A 22,801-nucleotide genomic window follows, 5' to 3' on the forward strand; every position below is an offset into this window, starting at 1 on the left:
CGTGCTGCTGACAAACCTCATCCGGGGGAATCTGCTTCCCTCGGCTCTCGTCTGGATAACCTCCAGACCTGCGGCGGCCAATCAGATCCCTCCTACATGTGTTGACAGGGTCACAGAAGTACGAGGCTTCACTGACGCCCAGAAGGAGGAGTACTTCAGGAGGAGATTCAGTGATGAAGAGCTGTGCAGCAGAATCATCTCACACATCAAGACGTCCAGGAGCCTCCACATCATGTGTCAAATCCCAGTCTTCTGCTGGATCAGTGCTACAGTTCTGGAGCACATGTTGACCACAGACCAGAGAGGAGAGCTGCCCAAGACCCTGACTGACCTGTACTCACACTTCCTGCTGGTTCAGACAAAGAGGAAGAACAACAAGTACGGTGAGGGACATGAGACGACTCCACAGCAGCTGACGGAGGCTGACAGGGACGTTCTCCTGAAGCTGGGGAGGCTGGCGCTTAAACATCTGGAGGAAGGAAACATCATGTTCTACCAAGAAGACCTGGAGCGGTGTGGTCTTAGTGTCACAGAGGCCTCGGTGTACTCTGGAGTTTGTACTGAGATCTTCAGAAGAGAGTGTGTGATCTTCCAGAAATCAGTCTACTGCTTTGTTCATCTGAGCGTTCAGGAGTTTCTGGCTGCAGTCTACATGTTCCACTGTTACACCAAGAGGAACAGAAAAGAACTCAACAACTTCTTGGGGACATATGGGAACACATGGGGTACCTTCTCCGTGGATGACCTCCTGAAGAGAACCATGGAGAAATCCCTCACCAGTACAAATGGTCATCTGGACCTGTTTGTTCGCTTCCTGCACGGCCTCAGTCTGGAGTCCAACCAGAGAGTCTTAGGAGGCCTACTGGGTCGGACAGGGAACAATCCAAAGATCATCCAGAGAGTCATCAACAACCTGAAGGAGATGCAGAGTGATGACATTTCTCCTGACAGAAGCATCAACATCTTCCACTGTCTGACTGAGATGAACGACCACTCAGTTCATCAGCAGATGCAACAGTTCCTGACGTCAGAGAACAAATCAAAGGAGAAACTCTCTGAGATCCACTGCTCAGCTCTGGCCTACATGCTGCAGATGTCAGAGGAGGTTCTGGATGAGTTGGATCTGAAGGAGTTCAAAACATCAGACCAGGGTCGACGGAGACTGATCCCAGCTGTGAGGAACTGCAGGAAGGCTCGGTGAGTCCAGACATGATCAATAACATGTTCAATCAGTGGAGATGAGTCGTTCTTCAAATACACTCAGTGTTAAATGATTCTCATTGTTTGGGCAGCATGGTGTTGCAGTGGTCAACACTGTGTGTGTGTGTGTGTGTGTGTGTGTGTGTGTGTGTGTGTGTGTGTGTGTGTGTGTGTGTGTGTGTGTGTGTGTGTGTGTGTACCTGGCTCTGCAGGTCGATGTTCCTCACACTTCAGCCAGTGAGTCCAGAGCTTTACTGGGATCCACAGTGAAGACTCTTGTGTGTGTGTGTGTTCCCACCCTGCGTTTGTACGCCACCACCAACCAGTGCAGTGTCCGTCCCTCCAGGTTCCTGACATGTTGACTTCACAATAATATGAGGTCACTGTAACCTTTGACCTTTGACCACTGAAATCTAATCAGTTTCTCTTTGAGTCAAAATGTGAAGAAATCCCCGAAAGACAGACTTGAGACATCATGTTCAAAAGGCCATGAACATGTTCTGTGACCTTGACCTTTGACCTTTGACCACCTGAATCTAATGAGTTCCTCTGTTAGTCTGAATGAACGCTTGGACCAAATCTGAAAGGATTCTCTTGAGGAGTTTTTAACAAAAAGGGGATTTACCAGGGTGAGGGTCACATGATCACGTTTTGTATGAATGTTGTGTTTTCTGATTTAATTCTCACAGATTTGATATTTTCTTTAATTACAGACTCGGTAGTTGTGAACTCTCAGAGACTCACTGTGAAGTCGTGGCCTCAGCTCTGAAGTCAGACCCCTCACATCTGAGAGAACTGAATCTGAGTGACAACGAGCTGCAGGACTCAGGAGTGAAGCTGCTGTGTTCTGGACTGGAGAGTCCAAACTGTCGACTGGAGACTCTGAGGTCCTTAAATCCTTCTTCACTTTTCAGACTTTCTTTCTTATTGGGTCATTATTTATTTAAATTGTCTCAGTTCCCTCAGTCATCTGTCCCTCAGTCATCTGTCCCTCACCCAGCCTGTCAGTCACATCCACCTCATCAACTCCATTCACCTGCACTCACCTGCTCCTGATCACTAAGAAAGTGTCAGTAAATAACATGTGGACTGAGGCCGAGCACTCGTCCTCCTCAGGTTTTCAAAATAAGACACGTTCTTATTGAAACACGTTGGACAGTTGATAAGTATAGAAATAAACAGGAAGTGACTGTCAGGAGCCATCCCTACTTTAAACAGTGTTTAATTACACAAACCTGCTCAGTGACCAAACACAGAGAAGAAGCTGATGAATGAGACAATGGTCCAACATGTCTGATCATATATTTATCTTCAGGTCACAGACTGGACTGAGGTCAGCAGCATGTTGAGAGTCTGTGTTGACATGAAGACGATCCACAACAACAGGAGGACACATTCAAATATTCATATTTCTTTATCCAGGTTGTGGAGCTGCAGACTGTCAGAGATCAGCTGTTCTTCTCTGGCTTCAGCTCTGAGGTCAAACCCCTCTCATCTGACAGAACTGAATCTGAGTAACAACGAGCTGCAGGACTCAGGAGTGAAGGAGCTGTGTGGTTTTCTACAGAGTCCAACCTGTCGACTGGAGACTCTGAGGTCAGTTCACTGACTGACTTTTGTAGATCTCATATCTATAAAACAACATTTATAAACAATTTATCTCATTTAATTCTAATTTAACATAATTCCTCTTCATATATAACATGAATCCATTCATTCATTAATTTGTGACATTTTAAATATTCAGCTACTTGTTAAAACACTGAGTTTAGTTCTGGATTTCCTAAACTGATCTGCAGGACAGAGACCGGGTCCAAATAATCTATTTGTACTGAATCAGGACTCGTTTTTAGTCCAACATGTCTGATTTCATATTTATCTTCCATGTTATGAGTCTGTGCTGACATGAATATGTGTCTGTTATTTTCACACATGAACTCAGTTTAATTTACAGTTAAATTTTATTCTTTATCCAGGTTGAAGTGCTGCGGTCTGTCAGAGATCAGCTGTTCTTCTCTGGCTTCAGCTCTGAGGTCAAACCCCTCTCATCTGAGAAAACTGGATCTGAGAGGAAACGACCTGCAGGACTCAGGAGTGAAGGAGCTGCTTGATCTACAGCAGAGTCCAACCTGTCGACTGGAGACTCTGAGGTCAGTAGATGGTTGGAGTCAGTCCACACTGCTTTCATCAGTATGTTACTAAACACAGTCAGTATCACAGATCCAGGGTCTGTGCTACCAAGCAGGATTTGTGGTTTTCAGGTTAACTTCAGGTTTAGTTTTTTCAGTCCTACGAAGCTCGTCCACTTTTTAACGAGGTAAATCAACATGGTAACTTCTTATGAACGGCTAACCTGCTCCAGGTTAAGTTGGAGATCAACCCGTATTGAAGCTCCGCCCACTGACCACAGTGACTCTCCACTGTTGTGTGGTGCACTCTCTCCTTAAAGGGACGGATAAGGGAAGTTTAAATCAACGTCTGGTTGGTTCAGTTGATCTCTAACTCACCCAGAACATCTCAATCTCTCCAGACTCATCCTGTCACCAAAACACCAGATGCACTCAGTCAGCTTCCTGAAGATAGGTCCATGTGTTTCTATTGAGGAGTGATGTCAGAGGTTTCACCACAGTGTGTGTCCTCAGAGACAGTGAGACAGTGTGTATCCTCAGAGTCAGTGAGACAGTGTGTGTCCTCAGAGTCAGTGTGTGTCCTCAGGGACAGTGTGTCCTCAGAGTCAGTGAGTCAGTGTGTGTCCTCAGAGTCAGTGTGTGTCCTCAGTCAGTGTGTGTCCTCAGATTCAGTGAGACAGTGTGTGTCCTCACCATGGTAACCAGGAGCTCTTTATACAGAGCAGAACCTCTGCTGAGGTCCATCTGTCTCATCTGGTCCCAGTTTGTCAGAAGCAGATGTTCATCAACACACAGTGAAACATGTCTTCACCTGTAACAGCAGTAAATCCACCTCTCAGGTGTCCACTCTGCACTTTGACATGCAGAGGAAACACACTTAGCTCTTAGCGTGTTCATTCCAACACGTGAACATGAAGCAGAGAGGAAGCTGCTCCACCTCTGAACAGGACTGAAGTCCCTGCTGCTCTTTCTACTGGATGTGCTGCATCACTGACTCACAGCTGATGAAGTGAGTCTCTGTAAACACTGATGTCTTCTTCTCTCACCAGCTGGAGGTGGTCTGTGTGGAGCTGAGTGTGAAGAGGACAGTGTGTGTGGACGGAGGCTGAGCTGTGTCCTGAGGATCCAGAGGCTGAAGCAGCAGCAGCTTGTGTGTAGTCTCCAATCTACACAACCCCTAATCCGCATGTGTTTGTGAGATGAAGCCGGAGCACCTGGAGAAAACACGGGGAGAACATGCAGACTCCACACAGGAAGACCCCATCTGAACCGGATTCAAACCAGCAACCTTCTTGCCCCGATTGTGTTTATTCACATGAAGAATGTGTTTATTGAAATGACACAAGCAGAATATATAAACCCTCTATAAAGAGTCACATACAGTGTATTTAAGTTTGTCTTTATTATTGTCCCCCTTTGTCCCTCAGTATGTCTCCATATGTGTATAACCACATTCTGTGTATATGTTTGTTTATGATCTTAAAGTTCCTGGATTCACATCACAAATTGATTTAGTTCCACACAAAGTTAAACACATTGAAATCACTTTGAGTTTAAAATCAGAGTTTTGTCTTTGACACAAAAGATCAAAACTCTGGACTTAAAAATGGGACGTTTTCATTTCTGCATCAGGTGCAGAGCGGTGGTGGCTTTTCTACTTTTGACCCACAGGTGGCGCTGTAGTATAACAGCAGCACATCCCAGTCAAAGCCTTTATATTCAGTCTATGAGTCAAACACATGGATCATTTCCTCTGTGACCAACCAGATGTAACGAGAAGAAAAACATCTCAGAGAGAAAAGTCCTGTTTCTACTTGTCTCTGCTTTAATGCTCAATAAACATCCTTCCACCGACTTCACTGGAATCATGACTCTGCTTTTCTTTCCTCTTGCAAACAAACAGGTGGAAACATCTCGTCCTTGGTGCAGGTAAAAGAACAAAATCACCAGTTTGACATAATGGAAACAACCAGAAGAAAAGTGAATGTCACATTTACAGTATGAAGAAGAGTCGATGAAGAGCAGAGCATCTTTAAATCTCAGAGGAAACTGTTTACGATATTTCATAGAAAACAAGGATTTTATACAAACGTCCTTGTGCTCCGCACTGCAATGCATTGCCTTGTGGTGTGTGCACCATAATAACTAATTAACTTCAAACCAATTGTAAACCAGGTTGTAATTTAAGAAATGAAATGCCAGTGTATTCAGATGCATGTATTCCTGTGTGTTGAAATCTGGTGATACTATGAGTTCCCGTAGCAGGAGGGAAGGTTAAGGACTACACATAATACTCTGTTCCCAATATAGAGATGGATCAAAGGAGCCAAAGAATGGAAAGACTGGGTTTGTTGTCCCAGAATTAAATCTAAATATAAAGGAAAGAACAGCAGATCACAGTATATGCAGTTGAGATGTTGGCAATAGCAATGGCATCACAGTGGACAGAGCAAAACCAGATTAATCAGCATTGGTATCAGTACAGTCATCCCACAGCAGAGCAGATACACTGTATGAAACACACCAGACACTATTCAGACGACATCACACACAAACAGAAGTCCGGTTCGTGTGGATCCCAGCTCACTGAGCATCGAGGGCAATGAAATGGACAAAACAATCTTTCAAACAGGAGAGAGTCATAGAGGAAGCTTTCAGTGAGGCCCAAGCTAAAGCAGGAATTAGAAGCAACATCATGACTGACTGGAAAAACCATGAGGGAGGAAAAGGATCATCGATATGAAACAAAACAAAAAGTGGGATGAATGAAAACAATGATTAAAACAGCAGAGAGCAAACAGTCATATCAAGGTGAAGATGAGGACTCACAGGATTAAACACAAGAATCATTTAATATCATCCATCAGTGTGAATGTGGCTCAGGGGAAGAACGTGTGGAGCATCAGGAATATAAAGAGAAAGAGAAAAGCTACAGAAGCAGCTGAGGAAATGTTAAACCTAAAGAATCTGTTCAGTATTGAGGAAGCGAAATACAAAGTTTGAGTTTTTAAAAGAAACTGGATCAATGAGGAGGATTTAAGTTGAAGGGTTTTTTATTTGTCTTCATGTATTTCCGCAGACCAAACACTCCAGCACAGTAGGGGGCGCTAATGCACCTTGAACCTTAGGTGCCACCCTCCATGACAGCAGAAGAAGATCCCGGAGCAGACTATTTCCAAATAGTTCAAGAGAGACCACTACAAATGAGCAATGTTATGCACATTGATGGAGTTTTAAATTTGAAAGTGTCTAGTTACAAAGTTTAATAAATCAGACACTAATGGCACAGCACTGTGTATTACATCTTTCTTTCAACCAAAAATGCTTTGCGCTGGTTAGGGGGTACTCGGCTGAAAAAATATTTCAAAGGGGGTACATCACTGAGAAAAGGTTGAGAACCACTGCGTTAGAGGACGGAGGCCGATGTAGTGAGGAGTCATTGCTCCTCGAGGATGTTGGAGCGAAGCTTTGAGGAACTTGTACATGTTAGTTAAGTGAAAAAGATAAAGCTCCTGAAGCTCCTGAAACACCTCAGTGATCCACACCTTATATTTTATTCTGTTCTTCTTTTAATGTGAATATTAGTATTGATAAGTTTACTCACTCGTTCATCAGCATCCTCCTCAGATTCAGATTCACCCCATCACAAGTCCAGAGGTTTATCACTTTCACTGATGAAAACGATGCAGAGAAACACAGCATCTTCCTCTTCTCCCTCTTATTCCTCCTCTTCTTCTCCCTCTTATTCCTCCTCTTCTTCTCCCTCTTCTTCTTCTTCTTCCTCCTCCTCTTCTTCTTCCTCTGAATAAAACTCTCTCAGTCCATCTCTCTGTGTTTGTGTAACATCACTGAGAAAAGAAACAGCTGCAGCTTCCTCCTGCCTCTCTCTCTCTCTCTCTCTCTCTCTCTCTCTCTCTCTCTCCTTTAACACACTGCACGTGCTGATGGTTGTTTCTGTGACGTGTTAGCTCCGCCCAGCGGTTGATTCAAATCTAATAATCTTTATTTAAAGCCGCTCACACACATACAGTAATAATAAGTTTGAAATGACCTCGAGCTTCTTCAGTTTATTAATATTCTGTGTCTCAGCTGAGATTTAAATATTAAATTAAATCCCAGGTGTCATCAACTCCTCAGTTTTTTAAATGACTCTCATGTTTCTCTCAACCCACAGAGACACGTTCACAAGCAGCTCAGAGTTTTTAGTTTCACTCAGCTGACACAACATTCAAGTTTCCTCTCAACAACAACTCAACACGGAAATAAAGAAAGTCACGTTTATTATATGAAGCAATAGATGATGTGTTTATTTACTCATTTATTTTGCCCAGATTTCATTTTCTGTTTTTATTTGAAGAGGAAAAACAGTAAAGTAACAGAAATGAGGTGAAATGATGAAGAGCTGCTCGGTCTCATAAAAGAAGAAAACACTAAACAGCAGTTTTTATGTCTTTAATATTTTGAAGAAAGATCTAAACACACTTAACCATTAATCTCACATCTGTAAAATGAAGTTTTGTTCATTTTATTTATTTTTTTATAAATCAAAAAATATTTTTGTGAACCAATTTAAAAGAACAACTCTGGATTTGAAAAACTCCAATAATTTACAACTGCCACTCATTTCACATTTCACAGCCATGCCTGTGAGGAGGCCACCACCTAGTGGCCAGACTTTGGTCTTACATCTCAGTGTAGATCTTTCTTCACCCCTTTAATGAAAATGTCTTCAAGCTGCAGAACCAGCAGATCAAAGTCATTTATCTTTTGTTTTAACATGATGTTGTTACAGTTAAAGTTTATGAGGCTCATTTAAACATCATGAAAACTAACATTGTACGGCTCAGTCCCAGGAGACGCTCACAGTCAGGACTCAGTGTTAAAGTGAACATCTGGATTCAGGATCCCACACCGTCCATTATTAACTAAATACATGATCCTAAGTTTGTCATCGACATCATAACCATCACAATAAAACATGAACTGTGAACCAGTTCATCTTCATGTGTATGAACTGGATTGGGTGGTTTCAAGTGTGAACTGGTTCAACAGGGAGGAGGAGCCTGAGAACAGGGACGTGTCAGACTCCATTTTCACCTGGATGAGCAGAAGGAAGAAAAGTGAGCAGGTGAGTGTGAACACAACTTTATGAAAGTTTTACTGTCAGACTCTCACTGTTACTGTCATTCCTGAGGTCACCTGTCAGGAAAGACAACGTAAAGAGAGTGAGAGAGAGAGAGAGAGAGAGAGAGAGAGAGAGAGAGAGAGAGAGAGAGAGAGAGACAGAGAGAGAGAGAGAGAGAGACTATTGTCCTTCACCTGACGTTTTTTACTTTTAATGTAACTACTTCCTTCCTGAGGTTTCTGATGTGATCACTGTATTTCCTTGTATATAAGAAGTCCTGTGTACTCAAATAAATAACAGTACTACAAACTATGAAGCCCTGCATCTATTTCACAATAATAACATTTAAAAATTAATGAATTGAATCAGTCGACAGAAACGCTGGAGTGCTTTTATTTGGAAATGGGTAGGCTACAGGAAGTGTTGCAAATATTTGTGTTTGTGACGTTTTCAACAGATAAACATTGAAACTGGTGTGAAAGATCATTTCACTGTGTTCTGCTGTAAACTGAGCGCAGAACGAGAAGGAAATAGACCAGACCTTGAACATCTAGAAGAGCAGCGTGGCCTGAACCACAACTGAGCCGCAGCCGGCCCGGTGTAACATGGACGAGGACATTTCAGAGCAAGTTGGACCCTCACACACAAAGTAAGAGACCTGCTCCAAACATGTGAACCTCCAAACTGAATCCTCAGAGAATGAACCAGTGAATGATGTGTTCTGAATAAAAACATGTTTGTGTTTGCAGAGGTCAGGACCACAGACTGAGAGCAGAGTCTCCAGGGTCCAGCTGTGTGTCTCTGAAGAGTGACGGGTCCATGGAACCTCCTCTATTCTTCAGTAATGAACCTGGACCCTCACACACAGAGTAAGAGACTGTTTCTACTGTGACCTGCTCTGAAGAGGATTTAGTTTCCTCTAGTGTGGCCCCTGCATTAGGACACAGCTTCATTGAAGTTGGTGACTAATCCCTCAGAATCACTCAAAGAGCTCAGACCTCCACCAAGAACCAACACGCTCCTTATGAAACCACTTTGAGATTCACTAGAGACTCATTTTGATTTGGATCTGCACCAAATTCCACACACTGGTAAACATCAGTCCTCTGAACATGTCTGTGAAAGAGGAACCCCCCCCCCCCCCCCCCCGATCTGGTTCACAGACCACAACCTTCCACCAAGTTTACTGGTAATCTGTCGTTTTTTATAATCCCACTAACGAACCAACCAACACACAAACATACTGGGTGAAAACAAAACCTCCTTGACAGAAGTAATGACAACCTGTGACTGTGACATGTGAGTTATCAGGAAATGTCTTCACAGAGAGAGGAAGAGGAGGCATGTTTCTGAGGAGGAGCAGTCGTCCTGCTGTGCTTCGTGTCAGGACGTCCTGAAGGATCCAGTCTCCACCAGCTGTGGACACTGGTTCTGCAGACAGTGCATCACCTCATACTGGGACCAGTCTGGTTCTTCAGGAGACTGCTCCTGTCCCCAGTGTGGACAAAGATCCAGAACAGGAGCTGGAGCTCAGACAGCCGGTCAGAGCAGCACTGTACATGTGTCTGCTGATGTCTTCACTTCTGACAACAGCACATGTGGTTTTATTTTGTTCCTTCATACAGCATCAACATTTAACATCGTTATAAAAGCACAAAGTTAAAAAGTTTTTATTTTCTGTAGTTTTTCTGTATCTGATGAAAACAATCAGCAGATTCTCAGATTCTCTGTCTCTGACATTGTTTCTTGTCTTTCAGCAGATCGTGGTCTGCAGGAGGTTTTAGATGAACATAAGCTCAGTGTGAGGAGGAGATGTGAACATGTGACTGAAGGAACTGAGGAAACAGGAAGTAGAACCCTCCTCAACAGGATCTACACTGAGCTCTACATCACAGAGGGACAGAGTGAAGAGGTTAATACTCAACATGAGGTGAGGCAGCTTGAGACGGCGTCCAAGATGAAGAGCCTCCATGACACTCCCATCAAGTGCCACGACATCTTTAAAGCCTCAACTGACCAGCAGAGCAGCATCAGAGTCGTCCTGACCAACGGTGTCGCTGGCGTTGGAAAAACCTTCTCGGTGCAGAAGTTCACTCTGGACTGGGCCGAGGGTTTAGAAAACCAAGATGTGGGTCTGCTGACTGTGCTTTCGTTCAGGGAGCTGAACCTGGTGAAGGACCAGCAGCACAGTCTTCTCACGCTGCTCCGTGTTTTCCATCCAGCGTTACAGAAGCTCACGGCAGAGACGCTCGCTGTCTGTAAACCTTTGTTCATCTTTGACGGCCTGGATGAAAGCAGACTTCCTCTGGACTTCAACCACAGGGAGCTTGTGTCTGATGTCACACAGAGGTCATCAGTCAACGTGCTGCTGACAAACCTCATCCAGGGGAATCTGCTTCCCTCGGCTCTCGTCTGGATAACCTCCAGACCTGCGGCGGCCAATCAGATCCCTCCTACATGTGTTGACAGGGTCACAGAAGTACGAGGCTTCACTGACGCCCAGAAGGAGGAGTACTTCAGGAGGAGATTCAGTGATGAAGAGCTGTGCAGTAGAATCATCTCACACATCAAGACGTCCAGGAGCCTCCACATCATGTGTCAAATCCCAGTCTTTTGCTGGATCAGTGCTACAGTTCTGGAGCACATGTTGACCACAGACCAGAGAGGAGAGCTGCCCAAGACCCTGACTGACCTGTACTCACACTTCCTGCTGGTTCAGACAAAGAGGAAGAACAACAAGTACGGTGAGGGACATGAGACGACTCCACAGCAGCTGACGGAGGCTGACAGGGACGTTCTTCTGAAGCTGGGGAGGCTGGCGCTTAAACATCTGGAGGAAGGAAACATCATGTTCTACCAAGAAGACCTGGAGCGGTGTGGTCTTAGTGTCACAGAGGCCTCGGTGTACTCAGGAGTTTGTACTGAGATCTTCAGAAGAGAGTGTGTGATCTTCCAGAAATCAGTCTACTGCTTTGTTCATCTGAGCGTTCAGGAGTTTCTGGCTGCAGTCTACATGTTCCACTGTTACACACACACAGAAGAACTCAACAACTTCCTGGGAACATATGGGGACACACACAGTACCTTCTCCCTGGATGACCTCCTGAAGAGAACCATGGATAAATCCCTCACCAGTACCAATGGTCATCTGGACCTGTTTGTTCGCTTCCTTCACGGCCTCAGTCTGGAGTCCAACCAGAGAGTCTTAGGAGGCCTGCTGGGTCGGACAGGGAACAATCCAAAGATCATCCAGAGAGTCATCAACAACCTGAAGGAGATGAAGAGTGATGACATTTCTCCTGACAGAAGCATCAACATCTTCCACTGTCTGACTGAGATGAACGACCACTCAGTTCATCAGCAGATGCAACAGTTCCTGACGTCAGAGAACAAATCAAAGGAGAAACTCTCTGAGATCCACTGCTCAGCTCTGGCCTACATGCTGCAGATGTCAGAGGAGGTTCTGGATGAGTTGGACCTGAAGAAGTTCAAAACATCAGACCAGGGTCGACGGAGACTGATCCCAGCTGTGAGGAACTGCAGGAAGGCTCGGTGAGTCCAGACATGATCAATAACATGTTCAATCAGTGGAGATGAGTCGTTCTTCAAATACACTCAGTGTTAAATGATTCTCATTGTTTGGGCAGCATGGTGTTGCAGTGGTCAACACTGTTAGTGCAGCCTTTCTGTGTGTGTGTGTGTGTGTGTGTGTGTGTGTGTGTGTGTGTGTGTGTGTGTGTGTGTGTGTGTGTGAGATAAAGTTATTATTATTATGTACATATACATTCTCATTGTTCTCATGTACATATGAGAACAACTAGATCAGATGTGGAGAGTGAAATCCAATGTGATCACTGTGCTGGAGTTTGAGGGTTCAGACATACGACCATGTGGGGTGCAAGGGAGATTATTGTATATACTGTATATATATATAGATATATCTATATATATATATATGAGCAAACAGCTGGCACAGTGTGAGGAGACGATCACTGTGCCAGTGTTTTGGATGAGAATCACTGACGGTTCCTTTAAACTGAAGAAGCAGGAAATATAGTTTCTTCTTCTTTCTTGTCAATCTAGAATTCCCACCCTGCGTTTGTACGCCACCACCAACCAGTGCAGTGTCCGTCCCTCCAGGTTCCTGACATGTTGACTTCACAATAATATGAGGTCACTGTGACCTTTGACCTTTGACCACTGAAATCTAATCAGTTTCTCTTTGAGTCAAAATGTGAAGAAATCCCCTAAAGACAGACTTGAGACATCATGTTCAAGAGGCCATGAACATGTTCTGTGACCTTGACCTTTGACCTTTGACCACCTGAATCTAATGAGTTCCTCTGTTAGTCTGAATGAACGCTTGGACCAAATCTGAAAGGATTCTCTTGAGGAGTTTTTAACAAAAAGGGGATTTACCAGTGTGAGGGTCACATGATCACGTTTTGTATGAATGTTGTGTTTTCTGATTTAATTCTCACAGATTTGATATTTTCTTTAATTACAGACTCCGTGGTTGTCGACTCTCAGAGACTCACTGGGAAGTCGTGGCCTCAGCTCTGAAGTCAGACCCCTCACATCTGAGAGAACTGGATCTGAGTGGAAACGAGCTGCAGGACTCAGGAGTGAAGCTGCTGTGTTCTGGACTGGAGAGTCCAAACTGTCGACTGGAGACTCTGAGGTCCTTAAATCCTTCTTCACTTTTCAGACTTTCTTTCTTATTGGGTTATTATTTATTTAAATTGTCTCAGTTCTGCTCTGCTCACTGTCCCTCAGTCATCTGTCACTCACCCAGCCTGTCAGTCACGTCCTCCTCATCAACTCCATTCACCTGCACTCACCTGCTCCTGATCACTAAGAAAGTGTCAGTAAATAACATGTGGACTGAGGCCGAGCACTCGTCCTCCTCAGGTTTTCAAAATAAGACACGTTCTTATTGAAACACGTTGGACAGTTGATTAGTATAGAAACAAACAGGAAGTGACTGTCAGGAGCCATCCCTACTTTAAACAGTGTTTAATTACACAAACCTGCTCAGTGACCAACACACAGAGAAGAAGCTGATGAATGAAACAATGATCCAACATGTCTGATCTGATATTTATCTTCAGGTCACAGACTGGACTGAGGTCAGCAGCATGTTGAGAGTCTGTGTTGACATGATGACGATCCACAACAACAGGAGGACACATTCAAATATTCATATTTCTTTATCCAGGTTGAAGAGCTGCAGTCTGTCAGAGATCAGCTGTTCTTCTCTGGCTTCAGCTCTGAGGTCAAACCCCTCTCATCTGAGAAAACTGGATCTGAGAGACAACAACCTGCAGGACTCAGCAGTGAAGGAGCTGTGTGGTTTTCTACAGAGTCCAACCTGTCGACTGGAGACTCTGAGGTCAGTTCACTGACTGACTTTTGTAGATCTCATATCTATAATACAGCATTTATACACAATTTATCTCATTTAATTCTAATTTAACATAATTCCTCTTCATATATAACATGAATCCATTCATTCATTAATCTGTGACATTTTAAATATTCAGCTACTTGTTAAAACACTGAGTTTAGTTCTGGATTTCCTAAACTGATCTGCAGGACAGAGACCGGGTCCAAATAATCTATTTGTACTGAATCAGGACTCGTTTTTAGTCCAACATGTCTGATTTCATATTTATCTTCCATGTTATGAGTCTGTGCTGACATGAATATGTGTCTGTTATTTTCACACATGAACTCAGTTTAATTCACAGTCAAATTGTATTCTTTATCAAGGTTGTGGGACTGCTGTCTGTCAGAGATCAGCTGTTCTTCTCTGGCTTCAGCTCTGAGGTCAAACCCCTCTCATCTGAGAGGACTGGATCTGAGCTACAACGACCTGCAGGTCTCAGGAGTGAAGGAGCTGTGTGGTTTTCTACAGAGTCCAACTTGTCAACTGAAGACTCTGAGGTCAGACATCATGTTTTAATGTTAAAGGTTCAGTGTGTAGAATGTAGTGACATCTAGTGGTGAAGTTCCATGTTGCAGCTGAATACCCCCCCTTTTCAAACATGAGAGAGAACCTGTGGCAGCATCAGTTGTCATACAAACTCAAAAGATTTAGTTTGTCCAGTCTGGGCTACTGTACAAAACATGGCTGCCTCCATAGAGAGGACCCGCTCCTGATGTAACTATAAAGTATTTTTATATAAAGTATTTAAATATAAAGTATGTAAATATAAAGTATTTAAATATAAAGTATTTACATATAAAGTATTTAAATGTAAATTATTTAAATATAAAGTATGTAAATATAAAGTATATAAATCTAAATGTCTCATTCTAAAGTAAAGAAAACAACAATTGGTACAATTCAGATGAAACTAGTGAAAACATCTCCAGGATTCTTTTCTCTTCAGTTCCTAACAATGGATCCTTTCACCTGAATCTTCCACACTGGAGCTTGAAGGTCAAAGTGCAGAACATGTGTTCCTAACAGTGAACACTGATACTGAGCTGAGAGATGTTTGTAGAATGAGCTGAGGACCGAGTCAGGCTCAATGTGACTGAAGTTTTACTGACAGAGAAACAATCCAATGCTGGACAATGTGTACATGTGATGTTTCTGTGGAAGCTAACCAGGACTTGTCCCGGTGGTCCTGTGGACTGACCACATGACAGCGTGCTGCGTTGGTGTTCTGGGACTGGGCTCAGGGTCCAGAGTCCAAGTGGATTATATTTGATTCCTTTTATTTTTCGGACCAAGTTCTTCAGCCCTGTTTCTTCCACTTTGGGTTCATTTCCAACATGAAACCCTTCCTCTGGTTTCAGGACTTACACGGGGTCGTCCATGCCTTTATCTTTTCACCACTAGATCTCTGTCCCGCCCTGTACACACGTGTTCCTCAGGCTCCCTGCACCACTTTCAACTGGTCAAACTGCTGCTCAGATCATCACCACTTCAAGAAAACATGATCAGAGAACTGCTCGCCCTTTCACACATCAACTGTGGAACATGTTCTGACAAGTGGGTCGGACATTTTCTGGAGCTGAAGCAGCAGCAGGAGATTCTCCGGGTCCGACTCGTTCACAGCAACAGGAACATGTGGGAACATTCAGACGAGGGGCGGAGCCAAAACACATATCTCCATGATAACCATGGTTACGTTAAGTTATGTTAAGTTACAGGTTCACTGTGAAGGAGTTAGTGACGTCTCGAGGTGTCGTACATGTGAACGTAGTCCACTTGTTCACGTGTACGACTCCTGAACATGTCCAGCAAGATATTTAGAGACATCTAGTGGTGAAGTTACATATTACAAACAACTGAACCCCGAGGACACGAGGACTTTCAAGCTGCTTTCAGTCATGAACTCTTTAAAATAGTGTCTGGACATTTTCTGGAGTTTGACTTTCACATATGAAGAACGGGTGGAGCAGCAGGAGGCCGGACATGACGTTTCACATATAAACTCTGCTGTGGAAAGATCAGTGTTGTTGTTTACAGCTCATCCACACCGGCGTCGGCCCTCATCACCAAAAGCTCTGGAACCTCCTCATGTTTCCAAGTTGACGTCTTCGTCTTCTACGTGTACAGCTCCTCTTCTTCATCCTGAGATATTTGTGTTCTTCCAGTTTCACGTCCGTCACGTGTTTGTGTCCTCAACACGTCCACTCGCTCTCTGTGAATCCTCTGGACATTTACCTGCTCTATTCTCACATGGACTCACTCAGAAACTTTATTAGGAGGCTGCAGGAAAAGTTCCAGAAAATGTCCAGAACAACTTGACTCTGACTTCACGTATGAAAAAAGAGACAGTGACGTTTAGTCAAAGTCCTTTATTTTCACACATGAACTCAGTTTAATTCACAGTTAAGTTTTATTCTTTATCCAGGTTGAGGAGCTGCAGTCTGTCAGAGATCAGCTGTTCTTCTCTGGCTTCAGCTCTGAGGTCAAACCCCTCTCATCTGAGAGAACTGGATCTGAGAGACAACAACCTGCAGGACTCAGCAGTGAAGGAGCTGCTTGATCTACAGCAGAGTCCAACCTGTCGACTGGAGACTCTGAGGTCAGTAGATGGTTGGAGTCAGTCCACGCTGCTTTCATCAGTATGTTACTAAACACAGTCAGTATCACAGATCCAGGGTCTGTGTGGTTATCAGGTTAACTTCAGGTTTAGTTTTTTCAGTCCTACGAAGCTCGTCCACTTCTTAACGAGGTAAATCACCATGGTAACTTCTGATGAACGGCTAACCTGCTTAAGGTTAAGTTGGAGATCAACCCGTATTGAAGCTCCGCCCACTGACCACAGTGACTCTCCACTGTTGTGTGGTGCACTCTCTCCTTAAAGGGACGGATAAGGGAAGTTTAAATCAACGTCTGGTTGGTTCAGTTGATCTCTAACTCACCCAGAACATCTCAATCTCTCCAGACTCATCCTGTCACCAAAACACCAGATGCACTCAGTCAGCTTCCTGAAGATAGGCCCATGTGTTTCTATTGAGGAGTGATGTCAGAGGTTTCACCACAGTGTGTGTCCTCAGAGACAGTGAGACAGTGTGTGTCCTCAGAGACAGTGAGACAGTGTGTGTCCTCAGAGACAGTGAGACAGTGTGTGTCCTCACAGACAGTGAGACAGTATGTGTCCTCAGAGACAGTGTGTGTCCTCAGAGACAGTGAGACAGTGTGTGTCCTCAGAGTCAGTGTGTGTCCTCAGAGACAGTGTGTGTCCTCAGAGACAGTGAGACAGTGTGTGTCCTCAGAGTCAGTGTGTGTCCTCAGAGACAGTGTGTGTCCTCAGAGACAGTGAGACAGTATGTGTCCTCAGAGACAGTGTGTGTCCTCAGAGTCAGTGAGACAGTGTGTGTCCTCAGAGACAGTGTGTCCTCAGAGTCAGTGTGTGTCCTCAGAGTCAGTGTGTGTCCTCAGAATCAGTGAGGCAGTGTGTGTCCTCAGAGTCAGTGTGTGTCCTCAGAGACAGTGTGTGTCCTCAGAGACAGTGAGACAGTATGTGTCCTCAGAGACAGTGTGTGTCCTCAGAGTCAGTGAGACAGTGTGTGTCCTCAGAGACAGTGTGTCCTCAGAGTCAGTGTGTGTCCTCAGAGTCAGTGTGTGTCCTCAGAATCAGTGAGGCAGTGTGTGTCCTCAGAGTCAGTGTGTGTCTTCAGAATCAGTGGGACAGTGTGTGTCCTCAGAGTCAGTGAGACAGTGTGTATCCTCAGAGACAGTGTGTGTCGTCAGTGAGGCAGTGTGTGTCCTCAGAGTCAGTGAGACAGTGTGTATCCTCAGAGACAGTGAGACAGTGTGTGTCCTCAGAGACAGTGTGTGTCGTCAGTGAGGCAGTGTGTGTCCTCAGAGTCAGTGTGTGTCTTCAGAATCAGTGGGACAGTGTGTCCTCAGAGTCAGTGAGACACTGTGTCCTCAGAGTCAGTGTTTGTCCTCAGAGACAGTGTGTGTCCTCAGAGACAGTGAGTCAGTGTGTGTCCTCAGAGACAGTGTGTGTCCTCAGAGACAGTGAGACAGTGTGTGTCCTCAGAGTCAGTGAGACAGTGTGTGTCCTCAGAGTCAGTGAGACAGTGTGTGTCCTCACCATGGTAACCAGGAGCTCTTTATCCAGAGCAGAACCTCTGCTGAGGTCCATCTGTCTCATCTGGTCCCAGTTTGTCAGAAGCAGATGTTCATCAACACACAGTGAAACATGTCTTCACCTGTAACAGCAGTAAATCCACCTCTCAGGTGTCCACTCTGCACTTTGACATGCAGAGGAAACACACTTAGCTCTTAGCGTGTTCATTCCAACACGTGAACATGAAGCAGAGAGGAAGCTGCTCCACCTCTGAACAGGACTGAAGTCCCTGCTGCTCTTTCTACTGGATGTGCTGCATCACTGACTCACAGCTGATGAAGTGAGTCTCTGTAAACACTGATGTCTTCTTCTCTCAACAGATGGAGGTGGGAGGGGTCTTTGTGAAGGTGAGTGTGAAGAGGACAGTGTGTGTGGACGGAGGCTGAGCTGTGTCCTGAGGATCCAGAGGCTGAAGCAGCAGCAGCTTGTGTGTAGTCTCCAATCTACACAACCCCTAATCTGCATGTGTTTGTGAGATGAAGCCGGAGCACCTGGAGAAAACACGGGGAGAACATGCAGACTCCACACAGGAAGACCCCATCTGAACCGGATTCAAACCAGCAACCTTCTTGCCCCGATTGTGTTTATTCACATGAAGAATGTGTTTATTGAAATGACACAAGCAGAATATATAAACCCTCTATAAAGAGTCACATACAGTGTATTTAAGTTTGTCTTTATTATTGTCCCCCTTTGTCCCTCAGTATGTCTCCATGTGTGTAGAACCACATTCTGTGTATATGTTTGTTTATGATCTTAAAGTTCCTGGATTCACATCACAAATTGATTTAGTTCCACACAAAGTTAAACACATTGAAACCACTTTGAGTTTAAAATCAGAGTTTTGTCTTTGACACAAAAGATCAAAACTCTGGACTAAAAAATGGGACGTTTTCATTTCTGCATCAGCTGCAGAGCGGTGGTTGCTTTTCTACTTTTGACCCACAGGTGGCGCTGTAGTATAACAGCAGCACATCCCAGTCAAAGCCTTTATATTCAGTCTATGAGTCAAACACATGGATCATTTCCTCTGTGACAAACCAGATGTAACGAGAAGAAAAACATCTCAGAGAGAAAAGTCCTGTTTCTACTTGTCTCTGCTTTAATGCTCAATAAACATCCTTCCACCGACTTCACTGGAATCATGACTCTGCTTTTCTTTCCTCTTGCAAACAAACAGGTGGAAATATCTCGTCCTTGGTGCAGGTAAAAGAACAAAATCACCAGTTTGACATAATGGAAACAACCAGAAGAAAAGTGAATGTCACATTTACAGTATGAAGAAGAGTCGATGAAGAGCAGAGCATCTTTAAATCTCAGAGGAAACTGTTTACGATATTTCATAGAAAACAAGGATTTTATACAAACGTCCTTGTGCTCCGCACTGCAATGCATTGCCTTGTGGTGTGTGCACCATAATAACTAATTAACTTCAAACCAATTGTAAACCAGGTTGTAATTTAAGAAATGAAATGCCAGTGTATTCAGATGCATGTATTCCTGTGTGTTGAAATCTGGTGATACTATGAGTTCCCGTAGCAGGAGGGAAGGTTAAGGACTACACATAATACTCTGTTCCCAATATAGAGATGGATCAAAGGAGCCAAAGAATGGAAAGACTGGGTTTGTTGTCCCAGAATTAAATCTAAATATAAAGGAAAGAACAGCAGATCACAGTATATCCAGTTGAGATGTTGGCAATAGCAATGGCATCACAGTGGACAGAGCAAAACCAGATTAATCAGCATTGGTATCAGTACAGTCATCCCACAGCAGAGCAGATACACTGTATGAAACACACCAGACACTATTCAGACGACATCACACACAAACAGAAGTCCGGTTCGTGTGGATCCCAGCTCACTGAGCATCGAGGGCAATGAAATGGACAAAACAATCTTTCAAACAGGAGAGAGTCATAGAGGAAGCTTTCAGTGAGGCCCAAGCTAAAGCAGGAATTAGAAGCAACATCATGACTGACTGGAAAAACCATGAGGGAGGAAAAGGATCATCGATATGAAACAAAACAAAAAGTGGGATGAATGAAAACAATGATTAAAACAGCAGAGAGCAAACAGTCATATCAAGGTGAAGATGAGGACTCACAGGATTAAACACAACAATCATTTAATATCATCCATCAGTGTGAATGTGGCTCAGGGGAAGAAAGTGTGGAGCATCAGGAATATAAAGAGAAAGAGAAAAGCTACAGAAGCAGCTGAGGAAATGTTAAACCTAAAGAATCTGTTCAGTATTGAGGAAGCGAAATACAAAGTTTGAGTTTTTAAAAGAAACTGGATCAATGAGGAGGATTTAAGTTGAAGGGTTTTTTATTTGTCTTCATGTATTTCCGCAGACCAAACACTCCAGCACAGTAGGGGGCGCTAATGCACCTTGAACCTTAGGTGCCACCCTCCATGACAGCAGAAGAAGATCCCGGAGCAGACTATTTCCAAATAGTTCAAGAGAGACCACTACAAATGAGCAATGTTATGCACATTGATGGAGTTTTAAATTTGAAAGTGTCTAGTTACAAAGTTTAATAAATCAGACACTAATGGCACAGCACTGTGTATTACATCTTTCTTTCAACCAAAAATGCTTTGCGCTGGTTAGGGGGTACTCGGCTGAAAAAATATTTCAAAGGGGGTACATCACTGAGAAAAGGTTGAGAACCACTGCGTTAGAGGACGGAGGCCGATGTAGTGAGGAGTCATTGCTCCTCGAGGATGTTGGAGCGAAGCTTTGAGGAACTTGTACATGTTAGTTAAGTGAAAAAGATAAAGCTCCTGAAGCTCCTGAAACACCTCAGTGATCCACACCTTATATTTTATTCTGTTCTTCTTTTAATGTGAATATTAGTATTGATAAGTTTACTCACTCGTTCATCAGCATCCTCCTCAGATTCAGATTCACCCCATCACAAGTCCAGAGGTTTATCACTTTCACTGATGAAAACGATGCAGAGAAACACAGCATCTTCCTCTTCTCCCTCTTATTCCTCCTCTTCTTCTCCCTCTTCTTCTTCTTCTTCCTCCTCCTCTTCTTCTCCCTCTTCTTCTTCTTCTTCCTCCTCCTCTTCTTCTCCCTCTTCTTCTTCTTCTTCGTCCTCTTCTGAATAAAACTCTCTCAGTCCATCTCTCTGTGTTTGTGTAACATCACTGAGAAAAGAAACAGCTGCAGCTTCCTCCTGCCTCTCTCTCTCTCTCTCTCTCTCCCTCACTCTCTCTCTCTCTCTCCCTCTCTCTCTCTCTCTCTCTCTCTCTCTCCTTTAACACACTGCACGTGCTGATGGTTGTTTCTGTGACGTGTTAGCTCCGCCCAGCGGTTGATTCAAATCTAATAATCTTTATTTAAAGCTGCTCACACACACATACAGTAATAATAAGTTTCAAATGACCTCGAGCTTCTTCAGTTTATTAATATTCTGTGTCTCAGCTGAGATTTAAATATTAAATTAAATCCCAGGTGTCATCAACTCCTCAGTTTTTTAAATGACTCATGTTTCTCTCAACCCACAGAGACACGTTCACAAGCAGCTCAGAGTTTTTAGTTTCACTCAGCTGACACAACATTCAAGTTTCCTCTCAACAACAACTCAACACGGAAATAAAGAAAGTCACGTTTATTATATGAAGCAATAGATGATGTGTTTATTTACTCATTTATTTTGTCCAGATTTCATTTTCTGTTTTTATTTGAAGAGGAAAAACAGTAAAGTAACACAAATGAGGTGAAATGATGAAGAGCTGCTCGGTCTCATAAAAGAAGAAAACACTAAACAGCAGTTTGTATGTCTTTAATATTTTGAAGAAAGATCTAAACACACTTAACCATTAATCTCACATCTGTAAAATGAAGTTTTGTTCATTTTATTTATTTTTTTATAAATCAAAAAATATTTTTGTGAACCAATTTAAAAGAACAACTCTGGATTTGAAAAACTCCAATAATTTACAACTGCCACTCATTTCACATTTCACAGCCATGTCTGTGAGGAGGGCGCCACCTAGTGGCCACACTTTGGTTTTACATCTCAGTGTAGATCTTTCTTCACCTCTTTAATGAAAATGTCTTCAAGCTGCAGAACCAGCAGATCAAAGTCATTTATCTTTTGTTTGAACATGATGTTGTTACAGTTAAAGTTTATGAGGCTCATTTAAACATCATGAAAACTAACATTGTACGGCTCAGTCCCAGGAGACGCTCACAGTCAGGACTCAGTGTTAAAGTGAACATCTGGATTCAGGATCCCACACCGTCCATTATTAACTAAATACATGATCCTAAGTTTGTCATCGACATCATAACCATCACAATAAAACATGAACTGTGAACCAGTTCATCTTCATGGGTATGAACTGGACTGGGTGGTTTCATGTGTGAACTGGTTCAACAGGGAGGAGGAGCCTGAGAACAGGGAAGTGTCAGACTCCATTTTCATCAGCAGAAGGAAGAAAAGTGTGTGTGTGTGTGTGTGTGTGTGTGTGTGTGTGTGTCACTCAGAGTCACGTGATTTCCAGTAACTGCAGAGCGGAGGAGGAGGAGCCAGTGAAAGTGAAAGTGAAAGTGTTCAGACTTGTTCTCACGACAAGGTGCAGAGGGAGGAGACGTGAAGTCTGAGGCTGGTGAGTGTTCAGCAACATTTATATTATTCATTCATATTATTTTACTGTCACTGACTCTGAGTCAGTTTTTCTACTCGTGGACTTTAGAGAGAAGAAGATTCAAGATGAACTTCTGTC

At 43.6% G+C, this 22,801-nt stretch overlaps 1 protein-coding gene and 1 long non-coding RNA gene across 11 annotated transcripts in view; one reads left to right on the plus strand and one right to left on the minus strand.

Moving 5' to 3' along the window:
• The first annotated feature begins 573 nt into the window (after positions 1 to 573).
• Positions 574 to 22,801, plus strand: part of LOC117759817 (NLR family CARD domain-containing protein 3-like) — a 28,710-nt gene continuing 6,482 nt past the window's right edge. Inside the window, exons 1-4 of one of the 10 annotated variants that reach the window (XM_034582245.1) lie at positions 574 to 1,197; positions 2,080 to 2,087; positions 2,623 to 2,796; positions 18,383 to 18,524. In XM_034582245.1, the coding sequence (XP_034438136.1) occupies positions 653 to 1,197; positions 2,080 to 2,086 (552 nt within the window). In that variant the 5' untranslated portion in view covers positions 574 to 652 and the 3' untranslated portion in view covers position 2,087; positions 2,623 to 2,796; positions 18,383 to 18,524. Of the gene's footprint in view, positions 1,198 to 2,079; positions 2,088 to 2,622; positions 2,797 to 3,350; positions 3,661 to 13,082; positions 13,151 to 13,651; positions 13,673 to 13,793; positions 13,847 to 14,226; positions 14,401 to 16,325; positions 16,384 to 16,434; positions 16,500 to 18,376; positions 18,525 to 22,801 lie in introns of those variants that run through there. The other 9 variants (XM_034582247.1, XM_034582249.1, XM_034582248.1 and 6 more) reach the window with 9 other exon arrangements.
• Positions 1,060 to 1,967, minus strand: LOC117759819. The gene is made up of 3 exons (XR_004613569.1): positions 1,916 to 1,967; positions 1,731 to 1,736; positions 1,060 to 1,193 (listed from the first exon to the last, which is right to left on the minus strand). It is a non-coding gene; the product is annotated as an uncharacterized LOC117759819 (long non-coding RNA).

Source organism: Hippoglossus hippoglossus, chromosome 4 (genome assembly GCF_009819705.1).
Source record: "Hippoglossus hippoglossus isolate fHipHip1 chromosome 4, fHipHip1.pri, whole genome shotgun sequence".
NCBI classification, from domain to species: domain Eukaryota; kingdom Metazoa; phylum Chordata; class Actinopteri; order Pleuronectiformes; family Pleuronectidae; genus Hippoglossus; species Hippoglossus hippoglossus.